The sequence below is a fragment of the Schistocerca americana genome, chromosome 6 (assembly GCF_021461395.2).
Source record: "Schistocerca americana isolate TAMUIC-IGC-003095 chromosome 6, iqSchAmer2.1, whole genome shotgun sequence".
Lineage (NCBI taxonomy): Eukaryota > Metazoa > Arthropoda > Insecta > Orthoptera > Acrididae > Schistocerca > Schistocerca americana.
In genome coordinates, this window is record NC_060124.1 from 409,476,711 (window position 1) to 409,496,695 (window position 19,985).

The 19,985-nt window shown below is 42.7% G+C and overlaps 1 protein-coding gene across 1 annotated transcript in view; it reads left to right on the forward strand.

Moving 5' to 3' along the window:
- LOC124620176 (extensin-like) overlaps window positions 1-14,881 on the forward strand; it is a 47,512-nt gene extending 32,631 nt beyond the window's left edge. The window contains exon 3 of the mRNA XM_047146846.1: window positions 14,681-14,881. Coding sequence (XP_047002802.1) covers window positions 14,681-14,881 — 201 coding nt within the window. The remainder of the gene's footprint in view (window positions 1-14,680) is intronic.
- The last annotated feature ends 5,104 nt before the right edge of the window (window positions 14,882-19,985 follow it).

The following is a 19,985-nucleotide window of genomic DNA, read 5'->3' on the forward strand; positions in this document are numbered from 1 at the left end:
CCTTCGCACGCCTCTTCAGAAACATAAATTATTTTGTCCCCCTCCCCCTCAATTTCCTTTCCCTTCCCAGCACTTTTCATAATGGCACAAATACGGCCCACGATTTTTATTTACTTCTGTTTTATGTGTAACACTAATAATAACAATAATAATAATAATAATAACAGAGGGTCCATCGGGTACATCAGAGTGCATCATTTGTAAATTATCATACATTTGTATTATTCAGGCGGTGAAAGTTCAAAGTTAACAATTACAACTATTTTATAAATAACCATGCCTAATTGTACCATTATTGGAATTGAACCAATGTATGTGTTTCACTTCATTTTTTTTTTTTTTTTTTTTTTACAGATTAGTTCACATATTAGTTGTCTGAAGTTTAACTGTTTCCATCTACATGGCTTTTAATTCATTTAGAATATCTTAAAATTTGAAATATTACGAAGTACAATAGCTGTCATTTAAATGTCAATTTAAAACCTGTTGTGTTCAAACTAATCATCCAAATATAAATAAATAAGAGGAAAATGCAGACAGTCCATAATTCGGAAATTTGAAAACATTTGCACGTTTAGTGCGATGTTGGAATTTGTGATGAAAGGAGATCCAGTCTTGGTTTGATCTCTGAAACAGCAACTCGCAGATCCCCTTCTAGCTGCAGTCTAGGCCAACGTTTCGTCTTGATTAATGCCTTTGCAGAAAATGTTAAGTCGAACACGTAAGTTGAAGCGACAGGTGATAACACGTCTACTACCTTTCTTACTGATTTGGGATATTCATTCAGAGCCTGTACACAAACGTTTTCAAGACACTCCCATGTGATTCATTTCGAGGTGTTCTAGCACTTGAGAGTTCTATTAGCTGCTTCTGTTCTACTGTTCACAGGTGATCTGTTATGATTGTATAGAACGGATTGTGGATTCTGTCGTACTCAGAAGAAGGTTCTGGAAATTTATCCTCGAATTGTTGACGAAGGTTTTCGAAACGTATTACGTCAATTCTACTCATTTTACCTACATCCAACTTATTTTCTTTAACGAAGTCATTCAGACAAGAAAAAACTCGCAGTTACCCTTCTCCATATGGGTTTTCCAAGCTAAAAGTTTTCTTTTAAACGCAAGCACTTTCTGGCTTAGAAAGTTGATATTACTATTCCGGACTTGAAGTGATACAGTAAGATCATTCAGTTTCTCAAAACTTCTGCCAAATTGTACACTTGAAGCCGTTTTTTTTCATCCAGAAACAGAGCCACGAGTGTATGACTGCTGTTCAGCAGGGACAGGCGAGGTTTGTCCCTCAGCTTCATAATGCAACGAAGAACTTACCACTGAGACAACCAACGTACCTCCAGGTGCAATAGAAGCGAATTATGAGTAGAACTTATCTCCTTTCAAAGAATGGAAAGTAGTGTACTGTTTAAAGCTCGTGCTTTCGCAAAATTTACAACACTCACAGCGTCGTTCAGCAATTTATTGACTTTCTGTTGTACTACTTTAGAAGCTAATGCCTCCTTATGTATCACACAATGCGCGAAGTTTACAGAAGGAGAAACATCACCCATTCTTCCCATAACCCCCTTTTTAGATCTAGTAAATTCTTGCGCCCCATAGGTACATATACCACCACAATTTGTCCAAGACAGATTGTTGTTAACAAAAAAGGAATTCACAAGAAATAAAAAATCTTCGCTAGTAGTCCACCCTTCCAGAGTATTACAGAACAGAAAGTCCTCGAGCATTTAATTTTCGTAACCGTTGGGTACAAAAACAACAAGCTGGAAAAGATTTCCAATATCAGTGCTGTCATCGAGTTGAATGGAGAATTTTGGGCTATCATGAGGACGTGGTAAGAAATGATATTTCATGTTTGTGACCACTGCATCAATATGACGAGCCACAGTGCTTGGCTATTACGATTTTCCAGTTAAGTAGGATACTATTAGGGGTTTCTTAGGAGCTGATACTTGTTTTTTGAGGAATCTGATATTTCATTTTAGATGTTTCTCTCGACGAGTGTAAAATTCAATGGGTTTACTTACGTGTCCTGGATGTTTTGTCCGCGGGTGTCTCTTTAGTTTTATAGTCCTTAAGTCATCGTTGGCTAAAATCTGCAAACAATGAACACATTTTGATCATGCGTCGTTACTCAAAAGAATGCTTGCTGGCAACACCTAATCTCAGGTAATCAATTTGATATTTGTACATCTTGGTTTTGGGTTCAGGACTAACGTTGCTGATCGGAACAGAGAGAGATGCGAAAGAAGAACGCACTTTAATTAAGTTCGAATCTTCTTCCTTATTAGAACTGCTTACTTTCAATGGGGAAGAGGCATTCGGTGAATCACTTCCACGGAATCTCTTGTTATCACTGAGAACCAGCCACTTATCCGTAGGAATTGCGAAACGTTTATCAGTTTATTTTAAATCCAGTTAACTACTTGCACAGAACAGGAACTGGAATTCTGCTTCTAGCTAACTCACTGACGAAGTCTGGCTGAAATCAACTGTGCACTCACGAGGGCTGTGATTAAGAACCTATTCTTCCAGCTAGTGTTACAAGCACCGAAGTGGCGGTCACATTGGCAAGCAGCTTATTGTCATTAGTGGTTGTTAAGCCTTCGGTAAGTAGTTAAACCTGCTGGCATTCGGTGACGGGGGCTGTGTGGTATATTACTCGCGATTTTTCTCAGCATTCCTGCTGACAGGATCTGCTGGTCATTTCTTGTGAGTAAGCCAGCAAAATAACGGTGGAGGAGCTCCCTAAGTTGGTTCATGGAAAAGAGAATCCGACGCTAGCAATATCTGTTCACCAGAAGTCTTTTTGTTACATATTATTAAATATAAATATTTCATTGAAAGCTGGCGCCCCCCTCCTCCATCTATTACTCTCTGCACCCCCTGCCCCCCCCCTCCAGGGCGCCATACCCCCCCCCGCGCTCACCCTCGCACTTTGAAGACGGCTGCCGTGGAGTAGTCTTTGTTAAACCGAAATGAGATTCGTGCGGGAAAGATGTAGGGGTGATTTTCAGTTGTGACGTAAGGAAAAGTATGACCGACGAGTGAATTTAAAATACTGCTTTCAGGAACTAACCACGCTGTCACATTCAGGATGCCGACCAGACACTGCTGCACCAATGGACGGCAGTGGCTCCGTTGCTCGTACGAAAATAACTGGGTCGAGTGCCTGTACTCTCAACAGGGAAAAATCTTCGACGGTTGTAGTTTTCGAGACCGGATTTTCCGTACTGCGTAGTTGGCAGATATTTCGAGTGATCGCCTACGAACACGGAAAATACAATGATGATAATCGTCACCCATTGACATCCACCGTTAAAAAGAGGCCTCATGTAGAGTCATCTAATGTCAGCGACCCACCTCGGATTACGACGTTGTCTCGGTCTCTTCTTTTCTCTTCGAATGCGGCAAAGAATTTCATTGATTCGTATGCTATCTATTGGAGTCCCCACTCGTTCTCCTCATCCACGTTCATTCACGTTTCGGTCGTAGTTAGATCTCCTATTCCAGCCGTCTCTCTTCACTCATTCGTTTGTTTTCTTGTCTCTCCAGATAACTCCCAACAGGTATCACTCCACTGCTTGCGGGGAAATTGTTTGCGAATTGTTTTCAACTACAACTCCATGACTTTTGCATGAATCAAAATTAGAAATTCCCTCTGACTCAAAATTTTCCTTTTCAATAGCATTAAGTCTTGAAAACCGTATTTAATTACCCAAAAGAACCTCAGGTCAGTTTTACTCTTCCTTTTATTCATTTTTGCTGCCCCTCTCTCTACTGTCTTCAAATTCCAACATAAAATAATCATTACTTGATCATTTGTACTGTTTTCTTTCCGTCATGATGCTGGTGCTTTAGCGGTCTTCAGTCTGAGGACTTGTTTGATGTAGTTCACCGTGCTATACGATCCTGATGTAAACAAGTACATGCGCGGCGATTGGTCAGCGGTCGTAGACACGTTCTCGCAAGTTGTTATGCGACTGGAAATAGACCCTAATTATATATTAGATATTTTGTGCTATAGGGTAAATCAGGGTGATATGGTGAACAAAAAATTGTGTATTTAAACAAAATAAAAATACTCTCCTTTCACAAAATACATAAGTAACACATGAACAGTACCACATCCTCTTTAAGGCACTACAAAAGTTAAAAAAACGTATTTTTATCAACTTCACCATTTCACCCATGTATATGGGTGAAATGGCGAATGCCATTTGGGTGAAATGGTGAACTTATTTCCACTGCTTTTGGCCACATACGTCACACATAGATTCATATTTTGAACAGTCTTCATGCAGCCAATGTTGGCAGCTAATACATTTGATCCGATCCACATCCTTTTTAGTGCAACTGTACAGTTCACCGCACCCTACACTATAACACTCTTCATCATTCGCGTCGTCATCATCGTCTTGCAATTGGATATCCAGCGACGAGTCGGATTCGGTGTCAGTGGTAGACGATTTTCGTTTCTTAGGCTGCTTCTTTTTGATAATTCCTTTGGTAGTCTCTTTGGTTACGGTTTTCCTTTGGTTACGGTTTCTCCTTTGGCCCTCTTTTTAGCAATTTCTCTACTCTTCAGTACTCATTTTGTCATTTTCTGTTTCGCAGGTTGTCGATGTTTTCTAGAGAAATCAAAACCTCAGCTAAAGCTCTGGACTACTTCCAACTTTATCTAGGATAGGTATCGGCGAAATATGGTCCAAGAGTTTGCCAGAGGTTATTTGAGATTCTCCTGTTGCCACTGTCGAGATCATATCTGTTACTTCTGATGAAGACTGCATGTTTCCCTGTGGATTTTCTGCCCGTTGCGAACAGCCCAATTGTGGTGAAGCTTGTATGTGTTCAATTCCCTGATCGCTATCTACGTCTGCAGTTGCTTCTTCCGAGGGATTAGGTATCTCCTGCCAGTGCGAACAACTTGGTCGAGGTGAAGTAGGTCTGTTTTCATGTCGTTCGTTGTTTTCCTGATGTTGATCTGAAGCTGATGTTAAAAACGCGTATTCGGGGATGACATCAATATTAAACGGGATGATTCCTGTGCTTCTGAACACCGATATTGCATTCTCTGCCGTAGCTGCTTGTACCCGTGCCTTTGTAAGCAGTCCTCCGAACACTAGTCTGGAAATTTTTCTATTTGGATTCATTTTAATGTACGAATTTCAAGCATTGTAATAATAGGATTTCCGAGCTTTAAAAAAATGATCTGTCTATCGGCTGCAGATAGTGTGTGGCGTGGCTAGGTAGACAGAGCAAAATTATGTTTTTTTCTTCTTCAAACTCTAATGTATCCACGCTGCTGCAATGAGAGCTACGTCCATCCAAAATAAGCACGACTGTTCCTCGGTGCAAAATAGTTCCTTAGCCACAGAAGAAAAATATCAGTTGTTACGTACGCCGACTTTTGTGACATGAAAATCGTGGAACCCGGCGGCATACCGTCCTTGTGCTCGGCCTTTTCATTTTTTTCCCTTCAAAACGCAAGCTGGGGGTGAAAACATGCCCTCTCCATTGCAACAATCGATTACAGATATTGTTTCACCCTTTTCACCGGATGTTATCGCTGGAACGCTCTTAGGCCCCTTTGCTGCCAACACATAACCTGGTCTATTATTCAGCTGAAGTCCGGACTCATCTACGTTGAATATATTTCCCTGCTTATCAAGGAGGTTATGCTCTACCAAGATGTTGTGCAGCAATGAAAAATAGTCTGAAACGTTTTTCGTACTTAAACCCCTTGACCGTGCTTGTGAAACTCCTTCCCATTTGCGTATTGAGAGTTCCGAATTTCGTTTTAAGAATAAATGTAGCCAGTTCGTTGCAGCAATTTACTTTTTTCGGATAAATTTGTGATGTTGGTTATATTTCTCAGCTAGTTTACATGCCATGGTACGTACTTCTGTCCTTGTGGGTGGAAATCCGAAGTTTTGTAATTTTATGATATGTTTTACCAACTTTTTCTCACATTCTTGTATTAGTACAGGCGGCCAACCCAAAGGTTTTTCGTAAAGCACCCGTTTGCTAATCGTCTCTTCAGCGTTGGCCATGGAACGTGAAACTCCTTTGAGGCTTTATTCAGGCTCATTCCATTTTGAACCGCTTTTGCGGCATCGTTAAGTTGCTCCTCTGTTCAATAAGCACGGCTGGATCCGTTTTGTCTTTTGTAAAATGTAGGCATCTTTGCCTGAAACAATGGCGGTAGTCAGAACATTTACTTTTGTAATCCCTGACAGAACAAAGTGTATTCGCAAAAAATACGTATAAAAACTAATTTTTAAATTAACGATTGTATTGAGACGTCGGATAAAGCAGAATATAACTCTGAGATAGGAAACGCTAACATTTCATGACTTGTCAAAAACCCTGGTTGGGATGTACCTAAATGAAAGCTTTACGCTTTACACATAAGAAAAGTCCTTCACCGTATCACCCCTGCCCGAGTTCACCATTTCTCCCATTTGCTATGGGTGAAACAGTGAATTGCACGGCAAGAAGTTCAAAACACTAGACGCAACGATTTCTAGGTTATGTAGTACATAAGCAGTAAAAGAAGGCAGAATATATCAAAAAATACCCCGCGGACTACGCTACCTGAAGTAACATCTAGAAATGCATGCAGCATATAAAAATTATTTAGCATCGAAAATAGTTTTGTAAAAGTACTTGCGGTTTTTAAAACGGAGCTGATTTTCAACACGTGCACACTGCACAGATGATCAGACACTGTTGGCATGCAGACATACAGAGACATCTGTTTAACCAGTAAAGAATTAAAGCAATTCACCATTTCACCCGATTCACCATATCACCCTGACCTACCCTACTACCGCTAATGAAATTTTAAGGCGTTCTAATCCATTAACAGCCAGCATTGGATTTGCCCATCAGCATGCTAATCGCTTACGCCATGTGTCTCTTATTTCAAATTTCAGTATACCATCGCTTTTTCTGATCAATTCTGTGCACAACGTTATGGCTAGTTCCTATCGGCGTATGTCGGCTTTCTTTGTAAATACTCTTCCAATTTGTCCTTGGAACATAAAATGTCGAATCGCTCAATTTTTCACCTTCTTTTTAACAAACTTGAGGAACTCGGTGTAGTATCACTATAAGAATATCAGAACATACACGCAGTTGTGATAGCATAGTGGATATAGTAATGTATATGTATACGCAAGGTTGCAGGTTCGATTCCATTTTAAGTCAATTTTTTTGTGTGTTTATCGAAATGACACCCTGTATTGCTCACTTGAGAGTAAATGGTATGCCCAAAGAAAAATGAGCCGTTGTGTGGGACAATGCAATACACACCATTCATCAGTTTGTAAGTGGTGATCTTCCTGTACAGGAGATTTAGTTATATACCTCATTCTGAAGATACATCCGGAGAATAGGAGGATGCAAGGAACCTCACCTGTTGTGAATGCTAAAGAAAATGGAGAGAAGTATTCCCGTCCCGCACCGCCCCTAACCGCTTCTCAACAATCACGCAGGCAGTCATTGCGGTTCTTCTCACTCGTTCGTGTTTCCCATGTGCACGGTCAAAATGACTGAAACTGCGTCGTGTTGTGAAGCATAGAAGAGAAAAACCGTTGTGGTAAATAATGATGACGACTTGCCTATTTTTAAAAGAACAACATTTAATGAACTGATAAAAGGTACTGATTTTCCATTCGAAAGCAGGAAATGAAATAACATAATTACAGATAGAGATTTTCACTCTGCAGCGGAGTGTGCGCTGATATGAAACTTCCCGGCAGATTAAAACTGTGTACCGGACCGAAACTCAAACTCGGGACCTTTGCCTTTCGCGGGCAAGTGCTCTACCAACTGAGCTACCCAAGCACGACTCACGCCCCGTCCTCACAGCTTTTACTTCTGCCAGTACCTCGTCTCCTACGGGGTGTGAGTCGTGCTTGGGTAGCTCAGTTGGTAGAGCACTTGCCCTCGAAAGGCAAAGGTCCCGAGTTCGAGTCACGGTCCAGCACACAGTTTTAATCTGCCAGGAAGTTTCAGATCAGCGCACACTCTGCTGCAGAGTGAAAATCTCATTCTGGAAACATCCCCCAGGCTGTGGCTAAGCCATGTCTCCGCAATATCCTTTCTTTCAGGAGTGCTAGTTCTGCAAGGTTCGCAGGGGAGCTTCTCTAAAGTTTGGGAGGTAGGAGACGAGGTACTGGGAGAAGTAAAGGCTGTGAGGGCGGGGCGTGACTCGTGCTTGGGTAGCTCAGTTGGTAGAGCACTTGTCCGCGAAAGGCAAAGGTCCCGAGTTCGAGTCCCGGTCCGGCACACAGTTTTAATCGGCCAGGAAGTTTCTTAGATAGAGATGATTTTGCTTTGTGGAGTAGGCGTTATCTCCGGCGGATTGAAAAGTTCACACGCAAGAAACAGAAGATTTATTACCTTAACGAGGCATGGGTTAACGCAGGACATCTGACACAAAAAACGAGAACTGACAAAATAGTAACTTTTGTTGCAGGTCTATCATCGGGGTTAAAAAGTCCGATAGGAAAAGGAAAAGGGCTAATGTAGTATATATAGGAAGCAACTGTATTGTTTTGGAATGTGCTGCACTTTTTTCTGAATCAAAATGCGGTATCGGCCATTATTCAGTCTTTTAAATACCCGCACCGAACGCCACGAACGATTACGCCGCTGCCAATGAGATGCAAGCATCCCCTCTCCGGAGCTCCGGCGGCGGGTCTGCTTGCCCCATTTATGTGTGTTTGCCAATGGAATAGCATTTACAGGCTTTCATAGTTGCCAGGCCTCGACACCTTACGAATAAACATTGTACTGAAAAGAGTGACAGAATTATAAAACTTTTGTATCTGTATATATTTCTACATTAAAAGCTGCTGTTAACAACTGACGCTGCCAATAAAGCTACAAAGTTATGTATTATTTTTACTATTTGATTTTAGATGAGAATAAATAAATATATGTATTCTCTGTTCGCGAACAGCATCTGTTCCCCGCTCCTGTATCCACTAAAGAACCACACAGCGCTCGAAGGAAGACAAAATAGACTGGCGACGAGCAAAAGGAAGTTGAACAAGAAGCTTTGGGCACCAGAGCAGGACAGTTTTTTTCCTTTATATTGACTTCTTTTTTGTTTGTGTGCTTATATTAAATTGAAATACATAGGTTGAAATATTTGAGATACTTCAGAAAGCATGGAAAACAAGGGAGGGCAACATCTGAGAGCTGAGCAGCGTCTACACCTCTTGTTCAGTTCCAAATAACAGAATTGCTGTCGGCAGTTTCTTGCCTCGTACAACCGCATGCAGACCAGCATCAAAAGGCGCCAGAAGCTATAGAAGGAATTCACCCTTCCGCCAGTTCGATGAGACGAAGAAAACATGGAAAGAATACATAGAGCAGCTGCATCAGCATTTCGACCCCTGCAAAATCGCAGGTGGATCACGTCTTGCATTTTTCTTTTCATGTGTAAGAGTGTACAACTATGGCCTCTTAGTGAAATTGTTTCCCCTCGGTGAGCCTCAAACCCACCCTATGAGGTCATAACTGTCAGATTAGATGAATTTTTTGAGAGTCAAATACACGTTGCTGCTGCAAGGCACAAATTTTTCCGCACGCCACGTCATAGTTATCAGTTCTACAAAGAATGTATTGCGGAATTGCAGGGTATGACTAGAGACTGGAAAGTCAGATGTGTCTGTTGTCTGTGGCACAAGTTATCGGGGTGAAATGCTTCATGATGTTATTATTCAGAATCTATCAGAGTAGAGACTGAGCGCCGAAATTCTACAGCATCGCAACCATAGCCTCAGTGAAGTGCTAAAAGTATGCGAATTTCAAGATTTAGTCGAGCAAGATTTTGTCTACTAGTTATTGCTTCACTTGAGAAAAACAACTCGCGCCCCAGCCACAGTTCCGCCACCAGCACTTGAAAGTCAGCACCTCTTAAACAACGCCAGACGCACTACATACAGCGTTTCTTGCGCCGGCGCAATGCTAATTACACCGACCCAGCTCTGAGCAAAGCAAAGACATTTGTGCAATGTTATATCATCCATGATCGGAAGAAGTGCTTCCTCACACAAGTTGAACGCAAATTTAGTCATCGCACGGGACATCCAGGGCTGTCTGCCTGCAAACGGCTACAAAGCCCACACGTGGGAATAAAGCAAAGCAGGATCGGATGGAAATCAATGTCATTTCATATTTAGATTCTGCGCCTCCTCTTGCTAAATAATCAGATAAGCGAAGACGCAGAAAACTCACGTACACATGTTTAAACCGAATACCACTTCACTTCAAAAACGCTTTCCCAACCTCGAAATTCACGAAAGCGCACTAGTGCTCAGGTGGAAACGGAATAGTTTTTCATAACATGGATTGGACAGTTGCATTCGGGGAACACACCGAAAACTGTGGATTACATTGCAAATCTGTAACCAGTCAGTGCCTTTTCAACTAGATACTGGTGCCTCTATCACGTTGTTTAATCTACATACATACGTTAAAGTTCGCCAACTATACTTTCAAACATGGGGTCCGCATTTCGCCGCTTATAATGGCGACAGCAGCTTGGAACGTGCCGCTTATCTGCAGAATAAAAAAAAAAAAGAAAGCTTAAGGAAGCTCCTTTCACTGTAGTAGTCCGCTCACGCACGACCACAAATATTTTTGGTATGGATGTGTTTGATTCCTTCGGGTTAGACATACAAGACAATGTGCATGCCATTGACACAAAAGATCAAAAGATTCCCATACTGCAGTTCAACAGCTCTATAACAAGTATCAATATTTGTTCGACTCTACTCTAGGATATGCAAAAGATTTTCATGCTCGCTATGCGCCAAAAGCTAATGCGCACCCCAGATTTCGCCTCGCACGCACTGTGCCGCAAGCATTGCGCGACAACGTCGCTACAGATCTTCAGAGACTGGAATCCGTTGGTGTCTTAAAATATATTTTAGCAAGTCAGTGAGCATCATCCTTAGGCGTCATTCGTAAGCCAAATTGGTAGATTCTCCTGTGTGCGGATTTCAAACGCACGGTAAATTCACTGACATTGATTCCTACTTGCTCCCATGTACAGAGGAAATTTTGGATCGTCCAACGGGAGGAGAGTTCCTATGAAAAATTAATCTTGCAGAAGCCTACCTTCAACTACCACTGGACGAAGAGACAAAGAAAATTTTTCTTGTGATTCCTCATATCGGCTTGTTTGAAAATCAACGTCTACTTTTCGGAAGCGTTAAAATTTTAAACATGGTTGCGTTGACAGCGACCGTTACAACGTAAATTTAAAGCAATAAACAGGCCTCGGTAGCAAAATTAAGGCATTCTTAGAATTGGCCGAAACCTAGGTCAAAGGACTTCATTTTTCGACCGAGGGCTGTTCATTGCTTTAATTTTTCGGTGCTTTCACGCTTGCATTGTTTCAAAAATTTCTCGAACAAGTAGCGTCCAATGTACCTTTTTGTTTTAATTTAAAAAATTTTGAACTATCTTTTTCACGTTTTAACTGAGACGGACCTCAAATGTAACTAGCAAAAATGTTCTTTTTTCAACAGAACAGCTGAATACTTAGGACATTTCATCGAAGCCAATGGTCTTCGTCCTTCGACGAAATATCTGCGAGTAATTCAACGATAGCAATCTCTTAAGAATTTACGTTAACTTCAAGCTGTTCTCAAAAAATTCACTAACTACATTAAGTTCTTTGCTAGTGCGGCGCAAATTGAAGCTCCCCTGGACCGCCTCAGCCGCTAAAATGTTCCGAGCCATTGGACAAAAGACTGTGACCAAGCTTTCAAACACTGAAAAATACATTGCTTCGTGAACCTTGTCTTATGCAGTAAGATCCGCTCGAACCACTTGTGCTTGCAGTCGTTGCCTCATTTCATGACATCGGGGCGGTTTTATCCCACAAAATTGGCGAAACAGAACTCCCCATCGCATTTGCTTCCAAAACTTTGAACAGTGCTCAGACTAATTACAGTCAGCTGGTGAAGGAAGTCCTGGCTAGAACATATGGTATCACCAAATTTCATCATTATCTGTACCGCAGAAAATTTTTCCTGGTCACAGACCGTAAGCTTTTGACTGCACTCTTCCATCCGTCGAAATAAGTTTCCGACCGCACGGTGCAGAACCGTCAACACTGGTAGCTGTAATTGTCCAATTGCCGGCCGAAGTGGCCGTGCGGTTAAAGGCGCTGCAGTCTGGAACCGCAAGACCGCTACGGTCGCAGGTTCGAATCCTTCCTCGGGCATGGATGTTTGTGATGTCCTTAGGTTAGTTAGGTTTAACTAGTTCTAAGTTCTAGGGGACTAATGACCTTAGAAGTTGAGTCCCATAGTGCTCAGAGCCATTTGAACCATTTGAACCAATAGTCCAATTACCAGTGTGACATTTTGTATCGCCCGACGCCGCTACAACTACACGCCGTCACACTGTCTCGTTCACCTCTTGGCACAGATGCAACCTTCGACGCATCGGAAGCTTCTTGTTTACATATTGGTTCTTCTTATTTACAGTCCTTGGATTTTTTTCCTGCTGATTCACGGCGGATCGCACAAGGCACGGACCATGACGAGTCACTATGATTGCTGAAAAGTAACACTTACAAAGGTCGGCCGAGGCTCAGAAATGTATTCCTGATTCTTTCTGCACCGCAACGGTGATTTGATTCTTCTTCACACGCCTAACGAACAGGCAAGTGTTAATCCCCACCTTGTTGCAACAGTATATGTTAGATCTTCTACGTAGTCGTTATTCGGGAACAGTTCGCACTAAGCAGCTGGCGCACTAACATTGTACGTGGCTTGGTTTGGGAAAGCAAACAGAACGTGTGACGGCACAATGTCGCCAATCAGGTCGTTTCGTGACAGGAATTTTTCTCCTGTCCCCATTCTTATACTTTATGGCAACACCTCCACATAGACTTTGCTGACCACTTTTGGCAAACACGTTGGTTGATTATCGTCGATGACTACAGCAAATATCCCTTCTTTATCTCAGTGCATTCGACGAATGCCGCCAGCGCTAAGATGCTCGCTTCTGTATTTTCTCTCGAAGGCTTGCAACAAACAATTGTTTCTGACAATGGACTTCCTTTTTCTTCCAACGAACTTGCACAACTTTGCAAACCCAATGGAATACAGCATGTCAGGACAGCACCATTCTCATCACAGTTTAACGGTGAGGCCGAACGTTTCGTTCGAACGTTCAAGACGCAAATGACAAAACTTGGAGTTTCCCTTTAATATAAAGATGCCTTACTGATGTTTCTGAGTTCATATTGTACTTTGACTGCTGTCTGACCTTACTTCAGAATTCACGACGAAGTTTCACCCGAACGTTAGAGTTCAATATCGAGTGTACAACAAGCTACATTTACGTGAACCTTCTCCTATCATAATAAAAAAGGAATAAAGAAATAATAATTGGAATTATACTAGATTTAGCACTCACGATAATTTCTTTACCATTTTTTGGTGCAGTTTGGAGAGAGAGAGAGAGAGCAGATTTTGTGAACTGCGTTGCGTCGGTTCTCGATTGTGTTCAGGAGGAATAGATTTTGATTACACAAAGGTAGTTTGAACCTGACATTTAACCCGTATTGCCTTCATACAATCTGATTCTTCGATACAAATACCCAAGGAACCCAACTTAATACCGAAAGGAAAATGTGTGAACAAAAGTGGGTTATGGTAATGGTTATCAATTCTGTGATTGAATATATTAACAGCCTCCCGAAAACAACCAAGATACCGCTATAAAGAGGTGGCCTATAACATATTTTGCATACAAAGAAAAACACTGAGGTCATTTAAAGAAAAGAATGGAAAGAAAAAGATTTCATTATAACACATGAATATATTCTGAGATATTACTAAGCATGAACAAATAACCAAGCTATATAAAACTTACATTTAGTATTTCTTTCGCACATTCCGTGCTACGACAATGTCCTCTCTTGTCGGTCCAATATTTCTTAAGCCGGCCGCGGTGCTCGAGCGGTTCTAGGCGCTTCAGGTCGCAGGTTCGAATCCTGCCTCGGGCATGGATGTGTGTGATGTCTTTAGGTTAGTTAGGTTTAAGTAGTTCTACGTTCTAGGGGACTGATGACGTCAGATGCTAAGTCCCATAGTGCTCAGAGCCATTTGCGCCATCAATAAAATATATATACTTCTTAAAATAAGTTCTGCTGGCATGCGCGTGAATATTACATAGCGTCGCACTGTTTGTTGAAGTGTTAGTTCGAAAATTTACATTTGCTGGTTCACTAAAATGATATAAGTTGTAGCGATGCTACATTGCACTTCTTAACACGTCAGCAACGAAACAATAAAAGGTAATCAGGTCTCTAGAACTATTCACAACAAAATACAAATTTTCCTTTTTTTGTTCATATGTTTCGCATCTGATTAGGATCGAGAGCTGCGGCAGTTATTTAAATATCTGCTCTCGGCGGGTCGTAGTGTTTATTTGAAGCAGTTAATGCTGGACTCGCGTCTTTCTGTAGACGCACATTACAAAAATATTCTTTTCCTAACATTTGCGCTGTGATGCGTAATATTCTACCAACTACAGCTCAATGGCTGTTCTTCTCTTTTATGACAAATATTTTATATACAGAGCATCCTAAACCCAACAATATTACAACCTGGCGTTATTCTCAGATCAGCTGGCAGAGAACAGTATACTACTCGCAGCAGCGCAGGCACCATCAGCGCCACCAAAATCAGCTACGGCTCCGTGAATTCAGTGATCCTGTAGTAGATCAAACTGTTTCAGTTTTCTTCACTGCACGACGTCCGGCCGCTGTGACGCAGCCACATCCGCCCGCCGCAACGCCACCCCCTGTGCAGCTTACCAGGTAGGTGTTTCCACCTGCGGCCGTCTCACCTGTGGAAGTCTCCGCGTGCCCACCCGGGACCCCGCTGCCGCCAACGCCGCAGGTCGCCTCTCCCACAGACATCGACGCCGTCACCGTCGGCTAGTCGCCGGCACCCTCTGCAGCACCCTCCACCCTCCTACGTGTACCGTCGGAGGCATCATGCGCCTGGTTGGTTATTCCGGGGCAGTTTCTCTGGCGCTCGCAAGACGCAGTGTTCGAACGTGGGTTGGTCTGCACTGTCCCCAGCCAAGCAGTCGGCCTCATACTACACACGGCACAGAACTCCCACCATACCTACCAAGTTGGGCGGCGAGGGGTGCGGTATCGGCCACTCCTTGTTCAGTCGCACTTTCAAATACATGCATCACCAGTTACGCAGCCGCCACTGCGTCACGAGAGCGCCGCCACGAACGATTACGCCGCTGCCAATGAGATGCAAGCTTTCCATCCTCGGAGCTCCAGCGGCAGATGTACTGAAGTTAGAACATTCACGCACTAACCCCATTTTGTGTGTTTACCATTTGAATAACAATCTGAGACTTTCATAGTGGCCAGGGCTCGATATCTTCTGTATAGACACTATTGAAGACTGACAGAATTATAAATCTTTTATTTCTGTATATATTTCTACATTCAAAGCTACCGGTAACAACTGACGCTGCCAATAAAGCAACAAAGTTACACTATGTGATCAAGAGTATTCGGACAAAATGACTTACAAGTTCGTGGCGTCCTCCATCGGTAATGCTGGAATTCAATATGGTTTGGCCCACGTTTAGCCTTGATGACAGCTTCCACTATCGCAGGCATACGATCAATCAGGTGCTAGAAGGTTTCTTGCGGAATGGCAGCCCATTCTTCACGGAGTGCTGCACTGAGGAAAAGTATCGATGTCTGTCGGTGGGGCCTGGCAAGAAGTCGGCGTTCCAGAACATCCCTAACTGTTCTATAGGATTCAGGTCAGGACTCTGTGCAGGCAAGTCCATTACAGGGGTGTTATTGTCCTGTAATCACTCCACCACAGGCCGTGCATTATGAACAGGTGCTCCATCTTGTTGAGAGGTGCAATCGCCAACCCCAGAATTACTCTTCAACAGTGGGAAGCAAGAAGGTGCTAAAAACATCACTGTAAGCCTGTGCTGTAATAGTGCCACACAAAACAACAAGGGGTGCAAGCTCCCTCCTCGAAAAACACGACCGCACCATAACATCAACACCTCCGAATTTTACTTTTGGCACTACACACGTTGGCAGATGACGTTCACCGGCCATTCGCCATACCTACACCCTGCCATCGGAGAGCCGCATTGTGTACCGTGATTCGTCACCCCACACAACGTTTTTCCACTGTTCAGTTGTCCAATGTTTACGCTCCTTGCACCAAGCGAGGTGTCGTTGGCATTTATTGGCGTGATGTGTGGCTTATTTGCAGCCGCTCGACCGGGAAATCGAAGATTTGTCACCTCCCGCCTAAATATCATTGCAATTACAGTGGATCCTAAGACAGTTTGGCATTCCTGTGTGATGGTCTGGATAGATGTCCGCCTATTACACACTACGACCCTCTTCAACTGTCAGCGGTGTCTGTCAGTCAACAGACGAGGTCGGCCTGTACGCTTTGGTACTGTACGTGTCCCTTCACGTTTCCCATTCACTGTCACACCGGAAACAGTGGACCTATGGATGTTTTGGAGCGGCGAAATCTCGCGTACAGGCGTGTGACACAAGTGACACTCAATCACCTGACCAAGTTCGGAGTCAGTGAGTTCCGCGGAGCGCTCTATTCTGCTCTCTCACTATGTCTAATGACAGCTGAGGTCGCTGACATGGAGTACCTGGCAGTAGGTGGCAGCACAATGCACCTAATATCAAAAACGTATGTTTTTGGAGGTTGTCCCAGAAACTTCTTTTTCTCCAATTACATTCAACATCTCCTCACTAGTTATTCTATATACTCATCTAATCTTCAGCTTTCTTCTGTAGCACCACATTACAAAAGCTGATCTCAACTATTTATTGTTCACTTCTTATTTCTGTTCGAGGTAAAATGCAGCAAATCATTCATTTATTTATAATCCGTTATGAGACTGGGGAAGAGTGGAGTTAGTCAGTCAGACCTCTGTAAACTAAACGCACCCAATCTATTACTACAAACAGTACATACGTTCTCTATAGGTCATTGTTCTTGAAAAAATTTCTTCTGTGTCTATCATTTGCAATTCTCTCTAGACCAATATGTATACTACGTATGCTCGTACTAGTTTGTTAATAATAACAGCATCACGCTTGTTACTAAAGAACTTAAATTCGTTCTTAATGTCATAATGGGATAAACTTTGAAATTCTTAGCTTATGTACGATCGATCCATCGGTTACTGTCCACCCATATTGAAACGTTAATTGTCAATATTATTGAGCTCCGTACGGCACTTGCACATTTTTCCAATTACAGGCCTAATCGCAGTAGTCAAACGCCTAGGACGAATCCGTTTGCGTCGCCGACGACGAAACCTTTGCGTCCTCTTCTTCTTACAATGGCATGCATCCGTATGGAACAAAATGGTTCAAATGGCTCTGAGCACTCAACTTCTGAGGTCATTATTCCCCTAGAACTAAGAACTAGTTAAACCTAACTAACCTAAGGACATCACACACATCCATGCCCGAGGCAGGATTCGAACCTGCGACTGTAGCGGTCTCGCGGTTCCAGACTGCAGCGCCTAGAACCGCACGGCCACTTCGGCCGGCATCCGTATGGAACCTCGACGCTGGATTGGGTCTCTGTGGTAACCATCTTCTTCTTAATATTACAACAACGAACAATATGACTGTATGTGCTGATTTCATTTCCTATTTTAAATATTCTTTAATCTAATCATTGCTCTTCTGGGTGAGTTTTGCGAGTGAAGAGCGTTGCGAATACGGGACAGGTGACGTGTGGAGAGACTCGGCAAAACGACCCCCGATCTGTTGAGGGAAAGCGGCACTTCGTAGAACTGCGAGCAGTGGGCCGGCAGGTAATCGGATCACGAAAGAAAAAAGATATTCGCATATGTTATAAAAATGTAAGTAAGTTCCACATCTCCTCCGAGAAAACTGGACTCGCTTCATCCAAACTTCGTACACATATCACATTGTCCGGAAAGGATCGCTGTGGGTGTAAGAACTAACTACCTATCAAAGGTGGGCTGGGAGTGGGGGTGGGGGTCATGATAAGAGAATAACCAGGTTCTGTTAACCCCGTATTTGCCAACGAGAGCACTAAGTGACTTGCAACAAACTTCTCCCCTGACACCGCGTACATAATGCTGAAACAAAGAAGTTTATCGCCTACTTCATTTCCGCTGACTATTTTCGCGTCAGGCATGACGTTTCAATTCGTATCAGTAACTATATTCGCAACACATTTTATCCACAGCGTTCACATATACGACTGAATGTACATGCAAAATTACATATATGTACGACACATAGTTGAGGAAACCCGACGTCATAAACACCGAGATGCGTGAAAAACTGCCACATTATGCTTGACATTTAAATTCTTCTTACTAACCCGCTGAACCGGTTTAGATGAACTTTGGTACTGTGATAACTCGAATCCTGAGGAAGGACATAGGCTACTTTACAAGTGTGAAATACAAGATACTTGATTTGAAGAACATTATGCGAATTAGGGAAAATATTTACTCTTTGAAGAAGCTATTTACTGATTGAGTTTTGAGGTTTATCATATCTGTGAAGCCGCCCGCAGAGGCCGTGCGGTTCTAGGCGCTCCAGTCCGGAACCACGCGACTGCTACGATTTCAGGTTCGAATCCTGCCTCAGGCATGGATGTGTGTGATGTTCTTAGGTTAGTTAGGTTTTAAGTAGTTCTAAGTTCTAGGGGGCTGATGACCTCAGATGTTAAGTCCCATAGTGCTCAGAGCCATTTGAGCCATATCTGTAAAAATGCTTTTCTCGGTTTACATGTGCTACGTGATAGGATTCAAAGTAATGAATGGAATACTTATAGAATCTTCAATGTGTTTATTCCATACTTACACCCAATTAATTGTATATTGCGCAATGAATAACTACTATGCCCACTATCCAGCACCAGTATTTGAGAACGAGAGAAATTAGTGACTCGCTACAAACTTTACATATAACTTCAAAGTTTTATGAAAATTCTTTCGTTGACAGCCCCACAAAATGAAGAAAGCATAAAAGTTTACTACATTTTCGCTGTTCATCCAGTAAAACTGTCGCATCAGGGGTGATGTCATGACGTTTACGTTTATGGCTTCTTTGCTACTAACACTACTGGCAACAAATTTAGCAGACAGTATCCACATACGCTGCTGAATGTATGTACAAAATGGTGAGTGTGTGGGGAAAGGGGAGTGGGCGGTGTAAAGGAGTTGGACAGAGAGAAGGGAGAAAAGATGTCGGGCAGAGATGGCGGCGGAGAAAATGGGCAGATATACGGGGGAGGGGGAGATGGACTAATAGAACTGAAATAAATACATGCCAAATCGCTGTGTACTCAGCTAGTATTGACCATATCATTATAGGACGCTATAGGGAAGTTCACCACTTCAGTTCACCAACGAACGCTACAAGTATGTGGGTGGAGTACTGAAAAATCAATGTGACAAACGGTCTCTCCTGGCTCACGGCACATCAAAGCGCTGAAAAAGGTCGGATAACCAGCCTCGCTCTTACCATTAATTTGGTTCCGCGCTTCCTCTGGATACTGAGGTAGTTTATAGTTCCCCAAGTCACTTTCCCGAAGCAAATACTAACCTGTCTGAAGGGATAATTTCTCGACCAAATCGTAAAACGTGTCTGTTATTGAAGGGAAAGCAGAGTACGAAGTATTGGCTCAGTCCTAGAGTGACCAACTCTCTCATATTTCCCTGCACATCGCAATGTTTTTTTGTCCTCCAAGCTCCCTTGTTGAACGTCTGTTTGTTCCTTATATTTCGTCAGTGAGCACTGTCATAAATATTAATCTATAGTTCAGATTTCCTGGCCTTCATATCTCGAAAAGTCTTCTTATAATAATCGATACTGCTGACGACATGCAGTCTTTTTTCTGTTCG